The sequence below is a fragment of the Triticum urartu genome, chromosome 2A, assembly GCF_056163025.1.
Source record: "Triticum urartu cultivar PI428250 chromosome 2A, HENAU_Tu73, whole genome shotgun sequence".
NCBI classification, from domain to species: domain Eukaryota; kingdom Viridiplantae; phylum Streptophyta; class Magnoliopsida; order Poales; family Poaceae; genus Triticum; species Triticum urartu.
In genome coordinates, this window is record NC_141874.1 from 63,408,345 (window position 1) to 63,432,641 (window position 24,297).

The 24,297-nt window shown below is 51.0% G+C and overlaps 1 protein-coding gene across 1 annotated transcript; it reads right to left on the bottom strand.

Annotated features, from left to right (window-relative positions):
• Positions 1-10,278: 10,278 nt before the first annotated feature.
• On the bottom strand, positions 10,279-12,248 carry LOC125535604 (NAC domain-containing protein 92). Its single transcript, XM_048698667.2, has 3 exons — positions 11,894-12,248; positions 11,517-11,803; positions 10,279-11,287 (listed from the first exon to the last, which is right to left on the bottom strand). Exons 1-3 carry the CDS (start codon positions 12,087-12,089, stop codon positions 10,709-10,711), a joined length of 1,062 nt encoding a protein of 353 aa, XP_048554624.1. The 5' UTR covers positions 12,090-12,248; the 3' UTR covers positions 10,279-10,708.
• Between the last annotated feature and the right edge of the window lie 12,049 nt (positions 12,249-24,297).

Below are 24,297 nucleotides of genomic sequence, written 5' to 3' on the forward strand. Positions count from 1 at the left end.
GCCGGAGGGAACTCCAAACACACACTTCTCTGGGTTGAGCTTGAGGCTGATCTTGCGCAGATTTGCAAAGGTCTCGTCTAAATCTTGAATCAGGGTTGCTCTGTCCTTGCTCTTGACCACTATATCATCCATGTAGGCTTCCACATTTCTGTGTATTTGTGGCTCAAGAGCAACATGGACTACTCTTGCAAATGTCGAACCAGCATTTTTTAATCCGAAAGGCATCCGTACAAAACAGTACGTGCCACATGAAGTAATAAATGCGGTCTTCTCCTCATCCTCTTCTGCCATGAAGATCTGATGATATCCTGAGTATGCGTCAAGAAATGAAAGCAAATCACATCCGGCTGTGGAGTCAACAATCTGGTCAATGCGCGGCAAAGGAAATGGGTCTTTGGGACATGCTTTGTTAACATTGGTAAAATCGATACAAAGTCTCCATTTCCCGTTTGCCTTGCGCACGACTACAGGATTGGCCAACCACGTGGGATGGAGCACTCCTCTGACAAGGCCTGCTGCTTCCAGTTTCTTGATCTCTTCTGCAATGAATTCTTGGCGCTCCACTGCCTGCTTCCTGACTTTCTGCTTGACGGGCCGCGCATGGGGACAAACGGCAAGGTGGTGCTCAATCACTTTTCTGGGAACACCGGGGATGTCAGACGGCTGCCATGCAAACACGTCGACATTCGCCCGCAGGAAAGTAACGAGCGTGCTTTCCTATTTAGGGTCGAGCGTGGCACTGATGGTGAAGGTACCACCAGTGCCGTCCTCCTTGGCGGATACCTTCTTCGTCTCTGGTGGAGCTGCCATCGTCTTCTTGCACTTGCCGGTGGAGCTCGATGGTGCGTCCTCGACGGCAGCGCAGCACTCCGAAGAGGTGCGCTTGCCGGAGTGGGCATCCGAACTCTTGCCGGACTTGGTCTTCTTCCCCCCGGGAGCTTCAGCGGCAAGTGGATTGCGATCTGCCGTGGCTGCTGCTTCCCGGTAGATCTTGTCGGCACAGATAAGAGCATCCTTCTTGTCGCCAGAGACAGAAATGATGCTTATCGGGCCTGGCATCTTCAGCATGTTATATGCGTAGTGAGAGGCTGCCATGAACTTGGCGAGTGCTGGACGGCCAAGTATCCCATTGTAAGGCAATGGAATATAGGCAACGTCGAATGTGACCTTCTCAGTCCTGAAGTTTAGCTCGCTGCCAAATGTTACCGGCAGCGTGACCTTCCCCTTCGGCTTGCTCCTTCCCGGGTTGATTCCTTGGAGTGTGCCGGTCTCTTCGAGCTCGCTGTCAGGGATTTGGAGTTTCTGGAGTACAGTGGAGGAGATCAGGTTCAAGCCGGCCCCGCCGTCAACTAACATCTTAGTGACCTTGAGGTTGCGGATAGTTGGTGAAACCAACATCGGCAAGCACCCGACCGCAGTTGTGCGATCTGGGTGGTCCTCAATGTCAAAGATGATAGGCGTGCTGGACCATTTCAGAAGTTTGCGCGATTCGACAGGTGGTTCCGCTGCATTGACTTCCCGCGCCCACTGCTTGAGTTGGCGGTGTGAAGTGTGCAGAGAAGCACCGCCGTCAACGCACAAGACCTCTGTGGCTTCTGAAACTCCTGTTCACTGGTCTCAACATCATCCATGTCTTCGTCGTCGTCATCTTCATCGTTGTCGCGGCCGCGGGGAGGCCTGTCTCCTTGCCGCTGCTTGGCCTTGCCGCGGCGTCCTCCCCGTCCGGCGCGCTTCTTGCCGGATTCTCCAGCACCCCCTTGGGCCATCTCCTTGTCGCGACGCTCGTACTCAGCTTTTTGCTGCTGGACAAGCTGCTCGACTTTCTTGCAGCTCTGGAGGTCATGGCCCTTGGTGCGGTGAATCTTGCAGTATTGGTTGTCGGAGCCGTCCTGCTTGTCGGCGGCTGCCACAGCCTGGCAGTTGGTGCATGCGGCAACCTCCTTGCCGGAGCTACTGACCTTGGCTCGCTTGGCGCCGCCGTCGCTGCCGGACTGCTCAACGACCAGCACCTCTTTGTTCTGCTTCTTCCTGTTGTTGCGCCGCCGGTTTTTCATTGCCGGGGCGGCATCCTCGCTGTCAGATTCCCCTGCTCCAGTGCTTTCTCCGGGGAATTTCCTCCCTTCCTCAGCGCGTGCACACTTGTCGGCCAGGGCATATAGCTCGCTGACGTCCCGAATCTTGCACATCGCCATCTCCTCCCGCATCCTGCGGTTTCGCACGTTCTGATGGAACGCGCTGATTACCGCGGCAGGGTGGATATTTGGGATGTTGTGTTGTACACGGCTGAACCTCTGGATATACTTGCGCAGGGGCTCTCCTTCCTTCTGGACGAGCAGATGAAGATCACTCTCTTGCCCATGAGGTTTGTGGCCGCCTGTGAAGGTGCCGACAAACTGATGGCATAGATCAGCCCAGGAGGATATGGAGTTATCTGGCAAGTGCATGAGCCAAGACCTGACGTTGGGCTTGAGCACCAACGGGAAGTAGTTGGCAAGGATCTTATCGTCCCGCCCCCAGCAGCCTGCACCGCGATGGTGTAGATGCTGAGGAACTTCGACGGATGCGACTTGCCGCCGTACTTCTCTGGTACATCTGGTTTGAAATTCTTCGTACTGGGCCACTGGACTTGCCGCAGCTCACGAGTGAACGCAGGGCAACCTACCGCGTACGGCAAGTCGCCTGGTTCCCCTGGCGCATGCATGTCAACAGAGGGCCCAGCGCGCTGGTCTGATTGACGCCGCACTTCTCTCCGGCGCTCGATGCGAGTACGAGCGTCTTCTTGTTGTCGTTCTTGAAGAACTTGGCGCTGATCGCGACGAGCTCGCGGATCTGATGACGCGGTGGAGTCGCTGTCGAGGTGGACCCGGCGAGTCGGCGATCTTGGCCTTCGGGGTGGAGAGTGCACAGTAGTTGCACCCCCACCAGTCTTGTCGTCTCTGGCTCGTGCCTGGCTGGCTTGCCGCGGCCGAGACGTGCTCGGCTGCCGTGGAGTGTCGCCGTTGGCGAAGCCGATGAGACTCTAGATAGTGGCTCTCCAGTCGTCGATCTTGTCCGCCGCTGGAGGGTAGTCTAGGAGCAGCTGAGCTCGCGCCAAAGCTTCTGCTGCGGTGGCGGGTGGCGGTGGCGAACGGTGCGAGGAGCGGGATATGCTCGGACTTCTAACTACGTTAGAAGGAGCAGTATCTCGTCCAGGCGACCGTGTCTCGCTCGCGCCAGCAGGTTGACGTGCATGGTGGTCCTGAGCGCTCCGAGATCCACCAGCTCGATCTTGATCTAGCGAACGCATGGTACCGTGAGTACCATGACGCTGCCGGTCCCGCGCCTCCTGAGATGGGCGCGGTGCATGCACGGACGCCGAGGTCTTGGAGTGTGCCCGGTCATTGTGGGAGCCGGCTACGCCGCCGATGGGCAGCGCAACCTTGTCCTGGGACCTGGCAGCACTGTGAGTTCCCTCGTCGACGCGTGTCCTTCCACCGGTGCCTGCCCCACCAACCGTTTGCTCCGGCGGTGGCTGGCTCGGCGCGGACGGAGCAGCTGCCTCCGAAACTTTCTTCTTCGGCGGCATGTTGGTAAAGATGATGAAGATCTAGCTCGCGAGAACGCCGGATCTGGTTCACACAACTTCGACGCCCCCTACCTGGCGCGCCAAAGATGCCGGGGTGCTGATCCACGGGCACCTATGGGACCGGCGGACCGGGTCCCTTTCGGTTCGGCGGGGGCGGAGGTCGCGCAAAGAGCAGATCGAGGCGAAGCACACGAGCGATTTACCCAGGTTCGGGCCGCACGGATGCGTAAAACCCTACTCCTGCTTTGTGGTTTTGTATTGATTTCTAGCTCGGGAGCGCGGAGTGCTACAGTACACACCGGCGGCTAGCAGGACCGAGCGTGAGTGTTCGAACTGGCTAACCCCCCCTCTACGTTGCACACGGGCCTCCTTTTATATGCTCAAGGGGTTACCGACAGGTGGCAACGGAGGTAAAGGGCAAAAATGGAAAGGTGCTGTGGTAGGCACAGCTACCTGTTACAGTGTATCATACCTAACCCTGGCGGCAGGGGACAAGGGCATTAATTGCCCGTCTGTGTCGCCTAAACAGTACCGAAAGGGACCGCTAGGGACGCCACCGTTTGCCACGATGGTTATCTTGTCAGCGCCTGCTTGCCACCGCGCACCCCTAGCTGCACGGCCTCCTGCCACGTGTGCTTGGGAGGGTCCTAGAGCGACACGTTGGCGGGTGTGCTGGAGCGCGGGCACGAAGTGGGGGTTTCCCGCGGCAAGCTCCTTGCCGCGGTCGTCGTCTTGTCGTGTTCGGGAGCTTGTCGCTCACCGGGCCTTGCCGGGACGCGTGGCGCGTCGCGGCAAGTTTTCTTAGTATGCCTTGAGTGGCCTTCCCGGCAAGCTCCTCTTGCCGGGGTCTTGTCTTCTTGACTTGGACACTTTGTTCTTGAATGGCTCCAAAGGAACCACGGGGGATCTTGGCGGTCACTCGGCAAGCCTTGCCGCGGGATGCTGCGACTGCCCGTGCACAAGTTCGGGATACTTGGGTATCCCTACTCTAGTACACCGACATAGAGGCGCCAGATACATATACATCCGGACATCCCTATCCCTTGTACCCGACACATTCTCTTGCCTCATTTTCCGTACAGAAACGTATGGGTCTATCCAGATGGCATCTACTCCTACTCATCTCTACATTTTTTACCTTCTACTTGGTCTCCAAGAAAAAAAATTACCACTTACAAAACCAATAGGCGAACCTCGTGACGTGGAGTATGTAGGGAGCGTGCGCACGTGTGGATTTAAACTACCACACGTCGACACGTCAGGCGTGACGTGGAGGGCAAGCTCATGGACGAAATGAGACTTCCGGTTACAACCTTCTCTCGTGACCCACAAAGGCACTCAAACCCTATGTTGATAGTCTTTTCAAATCTGTTCCAATTATGAGTGATGACATGATCCTCCATCGAGCTCCAAAAATATTGTAGAAAAGCGTGCTCTTATATTTAATTAATACGTTGATTTGTGTCGATAGTAAACAATTCGTCGTTCAAGTCTACACAGCGTTAACCAGACATGATTCCATCCGCTGGAAACTAGATCATGCATCTCTACTGAATATTCAACCAGCTCATGGTGTAGTCTTTTGTCTTGTTTTCCAGCGGGGTGGTTGCGGTTTGTTGGTCATGAGCAACCTTTTTGCCGAGCGAAAGTAAGGATGGAAATTGCATGGGCTGAAATATCTGGAAAAAAATCCACTTAGGAAAATCTTGCGATAAGGGGCCAGGTGTGTCTTGCCAGCAACAAACCGTTGCATACCTATGGCTATAAGGCTTGCCCCTTTCATGTCAAAGGTGCAGAAAAGCAGTCAATGCTGGGACATGTGTTGATTTTCGCTGACACCGATCGATCGCTATCTATAAATTCATGGGATAAATTTCCTTGCCGCCCCTTAGACTAGAAAGTGTGTTTTCCCGGAGAAATCCTCTGTTTTTTAGCCAACGAATGACCTACCATGAGGTGGCCCACCTAGCTAAGAAGAACATCCACGTGCATAAATCGTGTAGTTTTCTTTTGCGTGAGTTATGGGCCTGCCGTTTCGTGCGGATTTTCAGCCGAGCTCTGACAGAATTCCCGTGGGTTTCTCGAAAAAATATATGAAAAGCAACATCAAGCTTACTGAAACAGCTAGAAGGCAGTGTTGGACATCTTTTCCAACATGTTTCGTGGACAATCCGTTGCAATGCATAAACTAATGGTGGATGAATTTCTTGCGACCCCTCACACTAGAAAGCACACGTGTATAGCGGTTTTTTAGGTGGCACACCAAGCCTTGGCAAACATCCACATGCATATTTCATATAGTCTCCTTTTGCGTGAATAGTCGGCATGCCTTTTCATGCGGTTTTTCGGTTTAGCCCCACCAAAAAGCTTGTTGTAAAGTTCGTATTTCTGCCAGTTACTCCGGAAAAAAGCAACATCACACTTCCTAAAGTAGCCAAAAAGCGGTTAATGTTGCAACATGCCTCCCATTACCATTGGTGGTATATCCATCGCAATCTATTAATAAATGATGGGATGAATTCCCATAACTCCTGCCCCTTAGACTAGAAAGTGCATTTCTTCCCGAGCAACCGTTAATTTCTTCTTCTTCTTTTTTGTAAAAAATGACCTGTGACGAGGTGGCCCGCCTTGCCGGGTTTTCGGCTTAGCCTCGCAAAAAAAAGTTGATATCTATGAACAAACAGAATGCACAACTAAAAAAATAGAAAATAACATCAAACTTACTGAAGAAGCCAGCTGGTTAACTTCTCGATCAAGGAAGTTCAAAAAGGAGAACTTCTCGACCAAGGATATACAGCTCCTCTCTTCTACGTTGTGACTTGCACTAGAGTGCGGCCTAGAGACATAAATAAGCATTAATTAGCATTTACTTCGAATGATATTCAGATAGCAACAACAATAATTTGTAGGATACTCCCTCTGAAACAATTTTATATTTCTTTGTAAAGAGAGTATCATTTATCTCGATTTTTTTCGAAAAGGAGGATTACACCTGGCATCTGAATCGAGCAATGCACATGGCCATCTTTGTTGCATTATTCAACTAGATCTTACAGGATAAATACATAGATCAACCCAAAGGCACCTTCCTGGCAAAAACTGTTGGCCTACCTACAAGATTGATGATATGCTCTAACCGCGCGCCATGCACACCAAGAAACCCGGTCGCCCCACCAAGCCGCCCGCCGGCTATCTGGGAGCACCAACCGTTCGAGCAGACCATCAACGTGCACCGCATGCGCACGCTGTAAAATCCATCACCACCTTCTTCCGCATTCCCATCTTCAGGAGCAATCAATGGACTTATCTTTCACAGACCCATCTGTCGTCGACACCACGACGACGCCGAACAACGCCTGACTCCTATGCGCGCTCATCAAATGGTATCCAGCGCAGAGACCTCGCTCCACCTTGCCGGCAAGACTCGCCATCGTCGATACTGTACATGGCACACCGCTCCACCTTGATCACCACACGAGAAGCATACGGAGACACGCGCCCAACCACCAAGCCAAACACATAATCCTCTAGCCGGTGTACAACCCCAAAGATGATGCCCCATGGGGGTGACGACACATGAACCAAGCAATCATCCAATCCAGAAAAGCCCGAATATGTGGTTTCCCCCGGGGCACATAGGGAACACGAATCGCCTCACCCCTCCAACGAGGTAACGACGCCCGCGGGCGTCACCGTTGACGGTTCTGGCTGAGGCCGAACCAAGCTTTCGTTAGCAAATTCGTGCCCATCCCCAGCACACCCATGGCGATGTTTGCCGCCGGGCAACCGCACGACCAGAGCCGCACCACCGTCCGAAACTGTCGCCCGGCCTTGGTGGGCCATGAATGACGGAGGGGCCCTATCACCATTTCACCGCCAATGGCAGATGATGCACACATTTAGGACACCCACGCGGATATCTACCGCAACCGCGTCCGGAGCTCCGACAGAGGAAGGCCCCACCGCCACCATCATCCCCTGCCTGGTGAGGGCGGCGAGGAGAGCGGTGGCGGCGAGGGCTCGAAGCCCTAGATCGGATCGGGGAGGGGTGGGATCGGAAGGGAGGAGATCGGGATTCGGGAGGGAGGTGGTCGAGGAGAGGGGTGCCAGCGGGTCTAGGAGGGAGGACATTGGCAGCCCATGTCACTATCTCAGTTAACTCGATTGGGAGCCTAGGTCACTGTCTCAATTAACTCGATTGAGTAGTGTGCTTAGCTTAGCAGGCCGTAGTAATACTTCTGGAAGGGCAGGCACATTACCACGTTTAAGTACAATGAAAGAAACAAAATGGGTAACACCTCGTGCGTGTACGATTAACCGAGACCGAGGTGACCTCTGCTTGAAGCCAGCAAATCCTTGCTGTGTCCACCCCTCCCAGAGACGTAAACTTAACTAGCATCCAACCGTGTTTGACGACGGCCCGGAAGTGACAGTGCTGCCGAAAGCAAATCAACCAATAATCACTTCACAATTTCATTTACTCCATGATTAACATTGCAACGGATTCTCAAAAAACAAGGATTAACATTGCAACGGTTTCTCAAAAAACAAGGATTAACATTGCAATGATTAGTGTTGAAGTGTTGCGTGCTACCTGGCCACATGCATGCTCCTGTCTTCGACCAATAGCTAAGCCGTCGGCCATGCATGGTTCATTTCTCGGGTCGTATCTTCAAATTCGTAGGCACGCATGACACGACGATCTATCGATCTTGTCTCGTTCCCGCGCTAATAGACGACGGTGGATGTGATGTCCCGCACAGCGTGAGTTAATCATGCAAATAGCGCGGCTCACGAGCGATCGGGATCATGCCATTACATATTCTCTGACGGTGTCGTAAACCGGATATACGCAGGCAAACGTAGGGCCCCCGCAGAAAGTACAAGAGACGATCGATCACACATACTACACGTATGCAACCGGCCACGCACCGGTTCCCTGCAACGACCCATCTGTACCCTGCTGGACCGGACAAAAATGTCTCGTCATTTCACAAGGATGGCACGTGGAGCCGTTAATTATTGGATCCATGGATCAGAAAATCCGTTACTCATGGCTGAATCCAACTCTTAATCTCTGCATCTTTGGGGTGGTACAGTGCGTCTTTTGTCAGGTCAGGGGGCCCGGCTCACTCCAATCCTGCCGCTGAAAGCCCGCCGCCGTGTCACAGGCTCACAGCCGGGGAAGACGATACGCGTACGACGCAGCTGGCCGTCCACGGCCAGCCAGGTCCGGGGCCGGGGCCGCGGCCGAGGCGGTGCGCGCGCGGGCACGCCGCAGCGGAGCGGACGGCACAGCGCGCCGCCGCAAAGCAGCCCGGATGTGGTGTGAACGGAAAGCTACCGACCCCAAAGCTGTGACGCCATCCATCCGGCGGCGACGGCGACGCGGACAGACGGATAAAGACGCCAACGCCCAGCCAAGCTAGCCCATCTCTCTACCCACCCAACAACTGGCAAAGAAAAGGTCACGGTGAAAAAGATCCCGTTCTGTGCGCGCGAGGGCGGACGGAATATGCCGTTTCTCTAGCGAGCATGTGCCCCGCACATTGCCCCTATCCATCCACGGCAGCGCCCGGCGTCCGGCCGGCGAGGGATCGGTCGGTCGAACGGAAAGCGGAAGCGCGTGGGAGCACGCACGGCCAGCTAGCGGGCAGCAAGGACTGGTGTTTAATTGCTCCAAGTCTCCGAGGAAGTAGTACGACGAGAAGCATTCGCATTCCCATTGGGCCAATTAACCGCTGGGAAACGATTTGATTAGGGCTTATCTTTTTCGCGCGCGGGGGCATGCAAGTGGGCTCGATGACGACGACGGCCGGGCGGCCCGTGGCCTCGGAACGGACGGAGATGATTGGGTACACGCATGCACGCACGGGAAACCGTTGGATTCCTGCGCGCGAGCGCGACAGCCCGCTTCGGAGGCCGCGCCACAACACAACTAATCACGCCCATCCAACTGAGCCAACATATTTTGCATAAAAAAAAATCTAATTGAGCCAACAATTTTGTAAGAAATCCAATAGTATAAATTTTCGCCCGCGGATGAAGAACAAAGCCCAATCGAAGAAAGCCCTGTGGTGAAGGGTGAATTTACCATAAAAAATACACCACATGGTCACTAACCGCACGCGATTTGTATTCACAATCTTCAGCATGGAAATGGTTAGGGTTTTTTTCGGACGGAAATGATTACGCTTTGAAGTGAAGTGGAAACAAACATGAAGATTTTGCTAACACACTCGAATGGCTTCACACGGTTGTTCTATACCCCTACGGGTCACCGTTCCGAACCGTCCCGACCACTTGTTGCTATATTAAGGAAAATCAAACCCGTGGCCTATACAAGGAAATTGAAGGGGAGGGGTTGGAACAACCGCTGTGCTATGGCTTTGTGATTGGGAGCTTTAAAATCTTGAAGCAATTCCAGCATATTTTGCTTGGTAAACACATCTCACGGCCAGAACCATCCCGACCAATTCTTGCTATATTTAGAAAAATCAAACCCGCCACGTCAACAGGGGAAGGGGATAGAACTACAGTTGTACCATGGCATCGTGATTGTGCGCTTCAAAATCTTCAAGCAATCTTGGTATATTTTGCTTGGTAAGCACATCAATGCTGGATAGGGAAACACACGGTCATCGGACACAAAACCGTCCAGTACCCATGGCCCCAGAATCAACCATGACATATAAGATCAAACAACAATCAAATAAATAGAACATTCATCTAGAAGGGGAATAATTCATTTCCATCAACACACAATCAGATTCATCAATCAAACTCGGTCTCGGTATGATCTCTCACCCTCCAATTCACCCCCCTAATCACTGAACTGTATGACGGCAATCTGGTACCTATATATGTACAAACAAACTACAGATGCCTCCTAGCAGTTTGATATCTCACACCCTAATTAAGATTAATCAGCACTCGCTCGCTCACATGCCTTGCACGCATCAATAACAACACACGCGACGATCCTCCTCGAATCATCGCCGCGCGCCTAATTAACCCAATCCTTAATAACCAAAGTTAATGAAGCAACTAATCAATCCAAGAGCTAGCACCAACCAAATTAACCGTCTATGGCTACCAGCAAGCTGAGACGCTCCGGTCCATCGGAGAGATGGATGGATTCAATCAGATCTTCCACATGTTGGAGTAGTCCATGGGAGGCTCGCCCCGGCACAGCTCCTCCAGATCGAGGTACGACCGCGACGACGGTATCACGAACGAGGTGTCCCCGCCGGCGAGCGCCCCGGTGTCGAAGCCGAGCGAAGGGCTCAGCAGCGCCGACGAAGACGCCGCCTCCGGCTTGCAGTGCCTGCGGATCGCGCTCTGCTGCTCCCCCATGGCCTGGTAGGGCGAGTACGCGCCGCCGCCGTGGTTGCCGTTGGCCGTCGTCGCCGGCATGAAGAAGTAGTTGGGGCTCTGCATCTGCTGCTGCGGCACCGGCGGTTCCGTCTTGATGGAAAGGTGCTCCATGTCCGGCTCGAGCGGCACGGCGGCGCTGGAGGTGGAGCTCGAGGCGCCGGCGAAGTCGTCGGCGCCTGACGGGGAGTCCATGAGCATCGGCAGGTCGGGGTTGTTGAAGAAGTCGTCAACGTCGAGGAAGGCGTACGGGTCCTCCATGACCCCGACGGCCGCCGACGCCGTCTGGGGCGGCGCATTCTTCGCCGCCAAGTCCTTGTCGAACACCCGGCAAACAGCCCAATCGTTCTGCACGCGCGCACGCAACAGGCAAGGATGAGAAAACAACACGAGGAAAATAAGAAGCAAGAAACAAATCCGGAGCGCGACATGTGAGCGCGCGCGCGCCCGCGTGCGTGGTCCAGCCGGCGGCATCTCCGGACGCTCCGGCGGTTCGATAGACCGATCGATCGACACGGCCGGCCGGCCGGACCGGCGTGGACGGAAAAGCAAAATCGAATCTTGCGGGCGGGCGTACCCTGGCGGAGCGGGGGAGGCGGTGGGGGAGCTGGCCCTCGAGGCGGTACTCGTGCATCACGTACGGCGTCTTGTCCCCGCGGGGCGCTCGGCCGGTGTAGAAGACGAGCGTCTTCTTCATGCCGACGAGGACGGCGTCGCGGCCCTTGCCGCGGAAGATCTCCTTGTCCTTCCCCGTCGCCTTCCAGTACCCCTTCTCCGTGGCGCGGTTGGTGCGCGTCCCCGTCGGGTACTTGCGATCCTTGTGCACGAAGAAGTACCACTCCTTCTCCCCCATCTTCGCCTTCCCTGCACAAAACGAACCGCCGGCCATGAGCGAGCTGCAAATCGAACCGAACGGACGCTCCTCTCGCCTCGAGGAGGAGTAGTAGTACTCACCGGGGAGATCCCACGGCTCGGTCTTGTTGAGGTCGACGTCGGCGATCACGAGGCAGGAGAAGGCGTTGTTGACGGCCTTGGGGGTGAGGTAGTGGGTGACCACCTCCTCGTCGGTCGGATGAAACCGGAAGCCCGGCGGGAGCGAGAGCCGCGGCTCCTCCACCTCCAGATCCATCACCGCCGTCACGTCCGACATCGCCGCGCCCTCTCGACCGGATCTACTAGCCTTCTTCGCTATCTGAGGAAGAAGAACCAGATGACACGGGAGCTGAGGAGGAAGAAGAGCTGGGGAGATATGGAGGGACGATTTTCTGTGATTGATCGGACGCTTTGGGCTTGAGAACACTGGAATGGAGCGGCGGTCTGGGGGCGGCTTTATAGCTACGGACTGGCGTGCGGGGGAAGCCAACCTGCGGCCGGACCGGTGCCGCGGGCTCGGCGAGTTTTACCCACTTATTTACCGCACCCCCATGCTTAGCCCCTACTTAATGATGATTAATTGCTCCGCAGTGATCCAACGGCGGTAAATTAAAGCACTTCACCCTCTGGATGAGCATGTCCAAACGATTCGCTAATGATAGCATCCTGGATAATATTCCTCTCTGTAATCATCTGGTGTTAATCTGCTATAATCTTACAGAATTTTTTTACTTCGATCTCTCCAGCTAGTTTTTCATGCCAGACGGCGTGGATGGACCGAGACGACTTGCCACCAATGATTATCCACACGCGACGGCGAAGATTTCAACGGCTGAACCGGTTAGGTGGGTGGAAGTGATGGTGCCGGTGCTACGTACGTACGCTCTAACTACTAGTAGTACGCGTCAGTTTTCTCCGCTGTTTTTGTGTGTGACCAGGAGCGATCGAGCGGCCGATGACTCGTCCAAGAATTCGCCTTCTACTGTGGCCATGAAAGATACCAGTAACCACGAGCGAGGCCGTCCATACGCAGCCACACAAAATTCAGGAAAAAGTTCGACGAGTTCCGGCGCGAAAGCGTGCCGGTCTGCGCTGTCGAATCGAGGGTTAAATCGCAAGGTTCGGGCCGAGCTCGACCGATCCATCCTTGTCCTCTGTCAGTGTCACTGGCTGCCACGTACGTGCCGCTAGTGGACAACGCATAAAACGGCACGTGAAAATGCACTGTTTTTACGCAGTGAGTAACCTGGCCTGGTAGCTGGTAAATCCGCGGATTTATCGACGAGGCAGAATTTCTAACGGAGACTGTAGAAGCCTTGTGGTAAAATCCAAACCAAATGCTTGACTGTGCGGAGCAGTGTATTCCAATTGCATTGCGCGCCGAGGAAATGCGCTGCGACACCGCGAAATATCACCCATTGCTTAGCCACTAAGCACCAGCGGGCTGACGGTCCAACTGTGAAGAGGATAATCCCGCGGAATAATTATGGGTGCTTATGGAAATGTCGGGCTTATGGATCTGGACGCGTATGGTGCTCGGGTCGGCCGGGATGTACTCTTGTTTATGTGTGCAAAGACTAAATCTTTGAGTACATTGAATGCACTTGGGATTAATTTTTCCTAATATCTTATAATCAATTTGATTGAGGACTTGAGGTGCAGTGCGCGCCACGGAAAATGCAGGCATGACGCCGCGAGGGCGCGAAATGCTTAGGTCAGGCGTTGGCTGTGCTGCCCCGGAGTACCTGAACAATTGTGGATTTAATTCGGCAAATTGTGTCTTGAGTAAAGTAGATACAGTTGCAGCTTATGCAGTTTCCTTGACACTTCTTCGCCTGTCCATGAGCCAGCTGCTTTTCCCGGAATGCGTCCTAGATTGTCAGTACGAAATAGAAATGGTCGTCTGAATTTCGCAAGTGGAGTATTCAGCGTCGAAAATTCAGCACTAGTTCGTTACTTCGTTGGCACACAAAATCCAGCAGTTTCCTTTCCTCGCACACAGCAATTCAGAAACCGGTGGGTTCAGAAACAACAACGAAGAAGATAATGCTGTACATGCATGCGATCATCAGCTGATGCTCGGCAATTAGCAAGCTCTTTTGCGGCTAAAACTTCCATAATTGCTCACGGGTTTGTTGCCAGAAGCTGCGGGACGGGGAATCTCGATCCACAAATGTTATGCACGGTGTTGGTGGACCGGTTCATCGGTCAGAGTCGCATTATCAGTTTTCCGGAAGTAGACGAGTCTTCCTTATCATTCTTCGACAGCAACACTGTACCCGCTGCCATCTCTGGAGATCACGGATATGGATTGAGATGAAAGCTTCGTTGGCATTAAATTCTCCCAACGTGACATACAAAATGAGGGAGAGAGAGAGAGAGCGGAGAGAGATTCTGTGGAAATGTTTTACTCCAAAGCCGGCCGATTTTAAAACGTGAGTATAGTATTGCCGTGGTCGGCCATGATCGCAGGATCGGGCGATTTGCTTGGTCCCAAAGGGCAGAAACGAAACGCCAATGCATGGCGGATGAAAAACCCTTGTCACCTAAGCATCCGCTGCTGATCTAGTAGACTAGTGCCGTCCTTTTTGCTCGATTCTTCTTCCCTTTTCGTGGCGAAAAGTAATGGTATTTTGCTGCCCTTTTTGCTCTTTTTGTGCCGGCACGGCCGTGGTGCTATCTGTGCGTGAAGGGTGCAATCCACTGCCAGGAAACAGTTATGTTCGCTGGTGCTAGCATGGTAGCAGTAGTATGCGCTACTGCTGGTATATCTCCCGTAGGATATGTTTCCTGCTAGTGGCCTGCGGAAAGCAATTTTCGGTTGAGTGGCTCCTGGAAAGATTTCGGCGAGTTGATTTTGATCCAGCCCGTGGAAAGTAGCAACGGTCGCGGCCTTCCGTTGCGCGGCCGGTGTACGTGGGTCCCGTCCCGTCTTTCGTTTTGGACGGTGGGCGAGGGAGGAGGCACCGCCGTCGCCCGGGGCCGGGTCCAGCGCGATCCTGTGCCGCAGCGACGTCTATGACGGGGTTCCGTCGACACGCACGCGGCTCCCAGCTCACTCCAACGTGCCGCTGTCTCGCCGCCGTCGCCGCCCTTGGCAGGTGCCAGGATCTCGGCAGCGCGCGCGTCGCCGTCGGCCCCCGCCGTCGTAGGATAAGATGATTGTAAGCCTAATTAGGAAAGAGAAGGATGGGAAATGAAACGATGCGTAGATTAGAGAAACTAGGAAGAGTTTTGTCTATCAATCGCATTGGAGAAGTGTTTGAATTTTTTTTTGGAAATTGGAGAAGTGATCTTGATCCCAAGATTTTAATTGGGAGGGTTTGGAGTGTCAAGACAAGGCACTCGGACCGGACGGCTTTACGGGCGTTTAGAAATGTCCGGGCATTACTAAAGATGACGTTATGAAGGTCATTCTCACCTATTCAAGAACCTCCATATTTGGCCAGCTTTCGACGGCTTAATCCATAAATGTTACCTTATCCATCGTGGCCCTTTCTTGAGAAAAAAGGAGGAGAAAGGCATCACCGAGTATAGCGCTGGTAGTCTAATACACGCCATCGCAAAGATAAGTATCAAGATGTTTGCCGTATGGCTCGGGCCACATATGAACAACCTCATCTCGAGTGCCCAAAACGTGTTCAACAAGAGAAGCATACCCGACAAATGTGATGCACGTTAGAAACCTTGCACGAAGCCTTCTAAGAAACAAAATAGTCGGTGCGACGGGATTACGTTTCTTATCTTCTATAAAGGCGAGGGTTTTCGAGTGGTTTCCGTGATTCGGTTGCCACTTTGCTGTCCACGTGTTCCTCGAGGGTGCTCCCAAATGGTGTTCCCGATCATCCTATTAAGCATGTGCGAGATCTAAGACAAGGCATTGCCATATCCCTGCAATTATTTTGTCCTAGCCATCGACACATTGCCGCAGAGTCTTGACTCGACTACTCAACTTGAGCTCCTCCACAAAATACGGTTCCGTGAAACCATATTTCAGGTATCTCCCTATGTGGACGATGTAGCGGTTTATGTGGCACACATAAAACAATATTCAAAACCTTGAAATGTTTTTTCTTTGCTTCGTCGAGGAGAAGAGGCTACCAACCAACTTTGACAAGAGCTCATCTAATTCAGAAATTTCCCTGGTTGGGAACTCACATATTTTTTGCTTGGTTGTCCCTATACATTGTGGCCACCTTCAAAGTTTATTGACCATGCACAATTCTTTCCCTCTGAAAATGCTTTGCCTTCCTCAGTCGGTGTGGTAGCTAAAAAAGGGATTTTCAACATCTTGGGGATAAATGGCGATGAAACTCATGAACCTGGAAGGGATGAACATCATCATGGCTAGTCGGACCTCACTTGCCAATCTTGTCATCAACCCACAATCTTGATCTCCTCGTGTGCCGCCCAGGATTTGGCCCATGCCTCCTGGGCCTCTTGAAGGGCCTTGGCAAGGTCGGTCGCCTGGGTTTTCTCCTTCTCCTCTAGGGACTCGCACCTGCTGGCGGCATCCTTGAGCGCTTGCTCCACTTCGGTCACCCGCTCCTCGTATCGACGACGGATGACTTGCTCGGCTTCAAGCCCTCGGCCGCTTTATCAGCGGCCGCTTTGTTCACCCGGGCCTGCTCCTTGGCCTGGGCAAGTTCACCCCTAAGGGTCTCGACCGCAGCAGCACTGGCTGTAATCACACACATATCATTGCATGAGCTTTGACTCGGAATTTGCATATTAAATACAGGCACGAACGAGATATTCTGAAACATACCTTGCGCTTCGTCAAGCCTCTTGTTGATGCGGACGAAATCCTCATCGGCTAGCCTTAGCTTCCGCTTGAGCTCGGACACTTCTGCGGCCTGGGCGGTTGCCGCTAACAGTGAAGCCTGCTTCTCAAAATAGAAAAGTACATTATCTCCTGCAAGTATTATCGATCCTCTGTTTGGCTTCTTTTCAAAAGCCGAACAGAGTCTCAGGGGCTACTATCTATATACAGGCATATTTTATATGGAAAGCGGCCAAGAATATTACATCGCCTACCTCGAAGCCTGTTAGCAGGCTAGTGAAGGCTTCGTTCAGCCTGCTCTTGGCGGACTGAACCTTCTCAACCACCACACCGATTAGGATGCGGTGCGCCTCCACGATGGAAGCATGTTGCAGTGCCTCCATCAGTATGTTCGGCACCTCCGGATTAGTGGAAGTTGCCGCTGGAGTTGGCACCCCCCCTCCGAAGGGGGCCACTTATTTGGTTCCGGAGCCACTTGGGTTTTCGGAACGGTGTTCGGCTGGGGCCCGGACTGGTCAAGACTCCCAGTCTCCACAGGGGTGGTTCCCCTCGTGTTCTCAGCGACTGAGGTATTACCCTCTGGTGCCGTTTTGGTAGCTTCCTGTACCACCCCGTGCCCCGGAGAGGCCCTTCGGGACAACACCTCGGTGTCGTCCATGGCAAAAGGCGGGAAGGCTCGCAAAGGTGACCTACTCTCCATCATCCTTGGATCTAAAGAGTTCCCCTCCGATGATTGTTGGGGAAGATCGCGGGCCGGGCTACACCATACGGAAAACGTCAAATACCATAATCATCGAGATTGAACTTATGTACGGCATCTCCGGATACTTACGATTCGGCAAGGGGCTTTGGCCTGGGGCGCCACTTGGGGATGACCCCGACGTCCGAGTCCGAGCCGTCTGGGAGGGATATTTTCCCCCTTTTGGGCACCTTCGCCTCTGGATCTTCGGAGGCCGCCCTTTTCTTCTTCTTCCCCTTCGGGGAAAGGTTGCAATCGGCCTCCTCCTCCTCTTCATCCTCATCCTCCTCGGAGGAATGAGTTTCGGTCTCTCCGGACGTAGTACCTTTGCGGCGGAGGCCCTCTTTGGCTTCCTTCTTCTTCTTCTGGCCCTTTTTCTCTGGCGTCTGATAGGGCGCCGGGACTAGCATCCTCATTAGAAGAGGATCTGCTGGGTTTTCGGGCAATGGAGCTGGACATCTCATCCGTTCTGCCTTCTTTGTCCAACCCTGTTTTATAGGATAGAATTCTCAGTACACTCCCTCTTTTGATTAATGAACTATGTTATGTTCGGAAATGTAGCACTTACTAGGGAGGCTGGATGATTACAGTTGAGGCCGATGTCCTCGGACGTCCATGGCCATGACTTTTGAGTCTTGAAAAGCATCTTCCAGATCGCTTCGTGTGTCGTGCCAAAGAGTCGCTTCAGGATCCGGGGCCCTTTCGGATTGAACTCCCACATGTAGAGAGGCCGGCATTGGCAGGGAAGGGACCGGCGGACGAGACGAGCATTACCTGGATCACATCTGTGAGGCTGGAGCCCTTCTCTATGATATTTTGACGCGCTTCTTCAGCATCAGCACCTCGTCGGATGATCCCCAGTCCATACCCTTGTTGGTCCATGATGCAAGACGCACCAGGGGTCCAGATCGAAAGGAAGGGGCGGCCGCCCACTTGGTGCCACGGGGTTCGGTGATATAAAACCACTCCTGCTGCCATATCCCGACGGCCTCCAAAAAGACCCCTTTGGGCCAGATAACTTTGGGAAGTTTGCTCACCATGGCACCACCGCAATTCGCGTGTTTCCCATCAACCACCTTTGGCTTCAAGTTGAAAATATTGAGCCACAGACCGAAGTGTGGAGGGATGCGGAGGAATGTCTCACACACGACGATAAATGCCGAAATATGAAGGAAGGAGTTCGGGGGCAGATCGTGAAAATCCAACCCTTAGTAGAACATGAGAGCACGAACAAAGGGGTGGAGGGGAAACCCTAGCCCACGGAGAAAGTGAGGGAGGAACAAGACCCCCTCACCGGGCTCTAGAGTGGGGATGACTTGCTCCTTGGCCAGGAGTCTGTGTTTTACTTCCGCTGTCAAGTACCGCGTCTCCCGGAGCTCCTTGATGTCCTTCTCCGTCATGGAGGAGGCCGTCCACTTGCCTTGTGAGACGGATCCAGACATGGACAGAGTATTTGGTGGAGATGGGTAAGATTGGGACTTGGGCGCTGGAGCTCGAGGACGGATGGGCAGAGGAAGGAGAAGGCATGGGGGGAAGAGATGGATTCTTATCCACTTATATATAAAGGCCGTGAATATCCAGCGCCCCCCACAAGCCTTAAAACTCACCTATTCCCACAGGGTCGTGCAAAACAACACGGTTGGATTACCCAAACCCGTATTGATGAGAATTCCATAATAAGGGGACACGCTCTCTGCTTTGACAAGATGTGTCGATGAGGACCGTGCCTCGAAATGCGAAGCGGGAGGCTAAATAACGGTTCGAAATAATAATAAGGCCAGAACATAACGTCTCGCCGAAAAAGCTGTTAGTAGACACGGCTTATTTCGTTGAAGTATTTTGCCCTTGTGGTTCAGGATTGTGATGGTTATACAGAGCCGAACATAGTTCTTTTGACCAACTTCTTTGGAGTATTTGGAGGACGAAAAACCGCCTTGCAATGCTGAAGACAATCTACGCGTCGGACACATCGTCATTGAAGCCTGGTTCAGGGGCTACTGAGGGAGCCCTGGATTAGGGCATCCCTGGGCGTCCGGGCTACGTGATGTGGGCCGGACTAATGGGCCAAGAAGATACAAGATAGAAGGCCTTCCCCCGTGTCCAGATGGGACTCTCCTTTACGTGGATGGCAAGCTTGGCGTTCGGATGTGAAGAGTCCTTTCTTTGTAAACCGACTCTGTACAACCCTAGGCCCCTCCGGTGTCTATATAAACCGGAGGGTTTAGTCCGTACAGGCAATCATAATCATACAGGCTAGACATCTATGGTTTAGTCATTACGATCTCGAGGTAGATCAACTCTTGTAACCCTTATACTCATCAAAGTCAATCAAGCAGGAAATAGGATATTACCTCCATCAAGAGGGCCTGAACCTGGGTAAACATCGTGTCCCCTGCCTCCTGTTATCTTTGATCCTCAGACGCACAGTTCGGGACCCCCTACCCGAGATCGGTCGGTTTTGACACCGACAGAGGGCTCTTAATGCAAATGCTTTTCATAGGAAGAAAAAGAAGGAGCTGCTTGATAAACTAAATGAAATTGACAAAAATTCTGAAATCATGGGGCTTTCTACCCATGATAGGAATCTCCATAAACAAATGAGGAAAGAATTGAATGACCTTTTGAAGGGGTCATAATTCTAGATATTACCATGCTAAGGCGAATGGGAGGAGAAGAAAAAAAATAGGATTATCACACTAGAACAAGAGGGGCGGTTGATTGAGGGGGAAGACAATCTTATGAAATATATCACTAATTTATATTAAAAACTTTTTGGACAAGCTGAGAGATCTGATATCACTTTGAATATCTAGGATGCTAAATACATCTCACCCCAAGATGTAGATGACATTACTAAACCATTTTCTATAGATGAAGTGAAAAAAGTGGTATTATCTATGGAAAAGAATAAAAGTCCTGGACCTGATGGTTTCCCGATTGATTTCTACCAATACTTTTGGGAAAGGATCAAAGGAGATCTGATGGCCATGATTAATGACTTTCATAAAGGAAAGTTGGATATATCTAGAATTAACCATGGGGTTATTACTCTAATCCCTAAGACCAAGGATGCCAAACAAATACAAAAATTTAGACCAATTTGCCTATTAAATGTTAGTTTCAAAATTATTATAAAATTGCTAATGAACAGGCTCAACAAAATAGTCAATCCCATTATCTCACATGTCGAGACGGCCTTTATCACAGGGAGATACATGATGGAGGGTGTGCTGATACTACACGAGGCTCTAAATACTATCCATGTCAAAAAACAAAGTGCCCTTCTTTTTAAAGTGGATTTTGAAAAAGCCTTTGATAAAATCAAGTGGCCCTTTGTTTATAAAATGTTGAAACTGATAAATTTTCCTGACCAGTGGTGTGACTAGATTATGCAGACCTTGATGGGGGGACATGTGGGAGTTAAGGTCAATGACCAGATTGGTCTATATTTCGAAACTTATAAAGACGTGAGAGAGGGTGATTCTTTATCTCCCCTGTTATTTGATTTGGTTGTAGATGCTCTTGCTATTATCATGGATAATGCAAGAGGAGAGGGCTTTGTGAAAGGGGTTCTTAATGAGACGTATGAAATTGGGATTAACATGCTACAATATGTTGATGACACGATTTTCCTAGTACAAGATGATGAAAAGAGCGCTAGAAACCTAAAGTTTATTTTAACTGCCTTTGAGTAGATATCTGGATTAATTATCAACTTTCATAAGAGTGAGATTTACTTGTTGGGTGGGGATGTGGATAAAGCTGACATTTATCAGGAAATCTTTACATGTGCTTTGGGTAAACTACCCCTAAAATATCTAGGTCTACCTGTTTCAGATAAGCGAACTAAGAATAAAATGTGGGGAAATGTCATAGAGAAGATGTGCCTGCTGGCAGGGGAGGTTGCTAAATATTGCCGCGAGAATTATCTTGGTCCAATCATGCCTATCCAATATTCCTATGTATATTATGTCCTTTTACCCACTTCCAGCTGGAGTGATGAAAAAATGGACTTCTTTAGAGCCAGATTGCTCTGTCAGGCTGATGAACATAAGAATAAAAAATATCACTAAGTTAATTGGAATACTCGTTGTCTGCCCAAGATGCAAGGTCGTTCGGGGATTCTTAGCCTGGACTGTTTTAACAAGGCTCTGTTAGCTAAGTGCCTTTGGAAGATTGAGAATGAATCTGGATTGTGGCAAGATATTATGTCGAGAGAATACATAAAAGATAAATGCATTTCTGGGATCCAACACAAACCTGGGGACTCCCAATTCTGGTGTAACATCTTGGGGATTAGAGATATATACTACAGACACAATAAGAAAAAATCGGGGATGGTAAAAACACTAGATTCTGGGAAGATTGGTGGGTGGGGGATAAACCACTAAAAGAGGCTTGCCCAAACTTATATTTCATCAACATGAATCATAACATTTCGGTGGTTGAGGTGTGATGTCTACTACACAACCTTCTTCTTGTAGACGTTGTTGGGCCTCCAAGTGCAGAGGTTTGTAGGACAGTAGCAAATTTCCCTCAAGTGGATGACCTAGGTTTATCAATCCGTAGGAGGCGTATGATGAAGATGGTCTCTCTCAAGCAACCCTGCAACCAAATAACAAAGAGTCTCTTGTGTCCCCAACACACCCAATACAATGGTAAATTGTATAGGTGCACTAGTTCGGCGAAGAGATGGTGATACAAGTGCAAAATAGATAGTAGATATAGGTTTTTGTAAACTGAAAATATAAAAACAGCAAGGTAGCGAGTTGTAAAAGTGAGCGTAAACGGTATTGCAATGATAGGAAACAAGGCCTAGGGTTCATACTTTCACTAGTGCAAGTTCTCTCAACAATAATAACATAGATAGATCATATAACGAGCCCTCAACATGCAACAAAGAGTCACTCTGAAGCCACTAATAGCGGAGAACAAACGTAGAGATTATGGTAGGGTACGAAACCACCTCAAAGTTATTCTTTCAAATCAATCTGTTGGGCTATTCCTATAAGTGTCACAAACAACCCTGGAGTTTTTACTAGAATAACACCTTAAGATACAAATCAACCAAAACCCTAATGTCACCTAGATACTCCATTGTCACCTCAAGTATCCGTTGGCATGATTATACGATATGCATCACACAATCTCAGATTTATCCAACCAACATAAAAGTACTTCAAATAGTGCCCCAAAGTTTCTACCGGAGAATCAAGAATGTGTGCCAACCCCTATGCATAGGTTCATGGGCGGAACCCGCAAGTTGGTCACCAAAACATACATCAAGTGGCACATGATATCCCATTGTCACCACAGATAAGCATGACAAGACATACATCAAGTGTTCATAAAAGACTCAATCCGATAAGATAACTTCAAAGGGGAAACTCAATTCATCACAAGAGAGTAGAGGGGGAGAAGAAACATAAGATCCAACTACAATAGCAAAGCTCGGGATACATCAAGATCGTGCCATAGATGGAACACGAGAGAGAACACGAGAGAGAGATCAAACACATAGCTATTGGTACATACCCTTTGAAGGAAATATTCCCTAGAGGCAATAATAAAGTTATTATTTATTTCCTTATATCATGATAAATGTTTATTATTCATGCTAGAATTGTATTAACTGGAAACATAATACATGTGTGAATACATAGGCAAACTTAGTGTCACTAGTATGCCTCTACTTGACTAGCTCGTTAATCAAAGATGGTTATGTTTCCTAACCATGAACAAAGTGTTGTTATTTGATTAACGAGGTCACATCATTAGTTGAATGATCTGATTGACATGACCCATTCCATTAGCTTAGCACCCGATCGTTTAGTATGTTGCTATTGCTTTCTTCATGACTTATACATGTTCCTATGACTATGAGATTATGCAACTCCCGTTTGCCGGAGGAACACTTTGTGTGCTACCAAACGTCACAACGTAACTAAGTGATTATAAAGGAGCTCTACAGGTGTCTCCAATGGTAGATGTTGGGTTGGCGTATTTCGAGAATAGGATTTGTCACTCCGATTGTCGGAGAGGTATCTCTGGGCCCTCTCGGTAATGCACATCACATAAGCCTTGCAAGCTTTGCAACTAATGAGTTAGTTGCGGGATGATGTATTACGGAACGAGTAAAGAGACTTGCCAGTAACGAGATTGAACTAGGTATTGGATACCGACGATTGAATCTCGGGCAAGTAACATACTGATGACAAAGGGAACAATGTATGTTGTTATGCGGTCTGACCGATAAAGATCTTCGTTGAATATGTAGGAGCCAATATGGGCATCCAGGTCCCGCTATTGGTTATTGACCGGAGATGTGTCTCAGTCATGTCTACATTATTCTCGAACCGTAGGCTCCGCATGCTTAACGTTACAGTTATTATGAGTTTATGCATTTTGATGTACCGAAGTTAGTTTGGAGTCCCGGATGTGATCACGGACATGACGAGGAGTCTCGAAATGGTCGAGACATAAAGATTGATATATTGGAAGCCTATATTTGGACATCGGAAGTGTTCCGGGTGAAATCGGGATTTTACCGGAGTACCGGGAGGTTACCGGAACCCCCCGGGAGCCATATGGGCCTTAATGGGCTTTAGTGGAAAGGAGAAAGGGGCAGCCCAAGGTGGCCGCGCGCCTCCCCCCTCCCCTAGTCCTATTAGGACTAGGAGAGGTGGCCGGCCCCCCTCTCTCTCTTTCCCCCTCGGGGAATCCTAGTCCAACTAGGATTGGGGGGGGGGGGAGTCCTACTCCCGGTAGGAGCAGGACTCCTCCTGTGCCCTCCTCCTGGCCGGCGGCCCCCTCCCCCTTGGCTCCTTTATATACGGAGGTAGGGGGCACCTCTAGACACACAAGTTGATCCTTGAGATCGTTCCTTAGCCGTGTGCGGTGCCCCCTGCCACCATATTCCACCTCGATCATATTGTAGCGGTGCTTAGGCGAAGCCCTGCGATA

Bases quoted from the DNA above. Each gene is read 5' to 3' on its own strand.
- LOC125535604 (XM_048698667.2), bottom strand. From the start codon at position 12,089: ATGTCGGACGTGACGGCGGTGATGGATCTGGAGGTGGAGGAGCCGCGG. The intron at 11,804-11,893 runs GTGAGTACTACT...CGTTTTGTGCAG, and splicing joins CGAGCCGTGGGATCTCCCCG to GGAAGGCGAAGATGGGGGAG. The intron at 11,288-11,516 runs GTACGCCCGCCC...GCGCGCGTGCAG, and splicing joins GCCTCCCCCGCTCCGCCAGG to AACGATTGGGCTGTTTGCCG.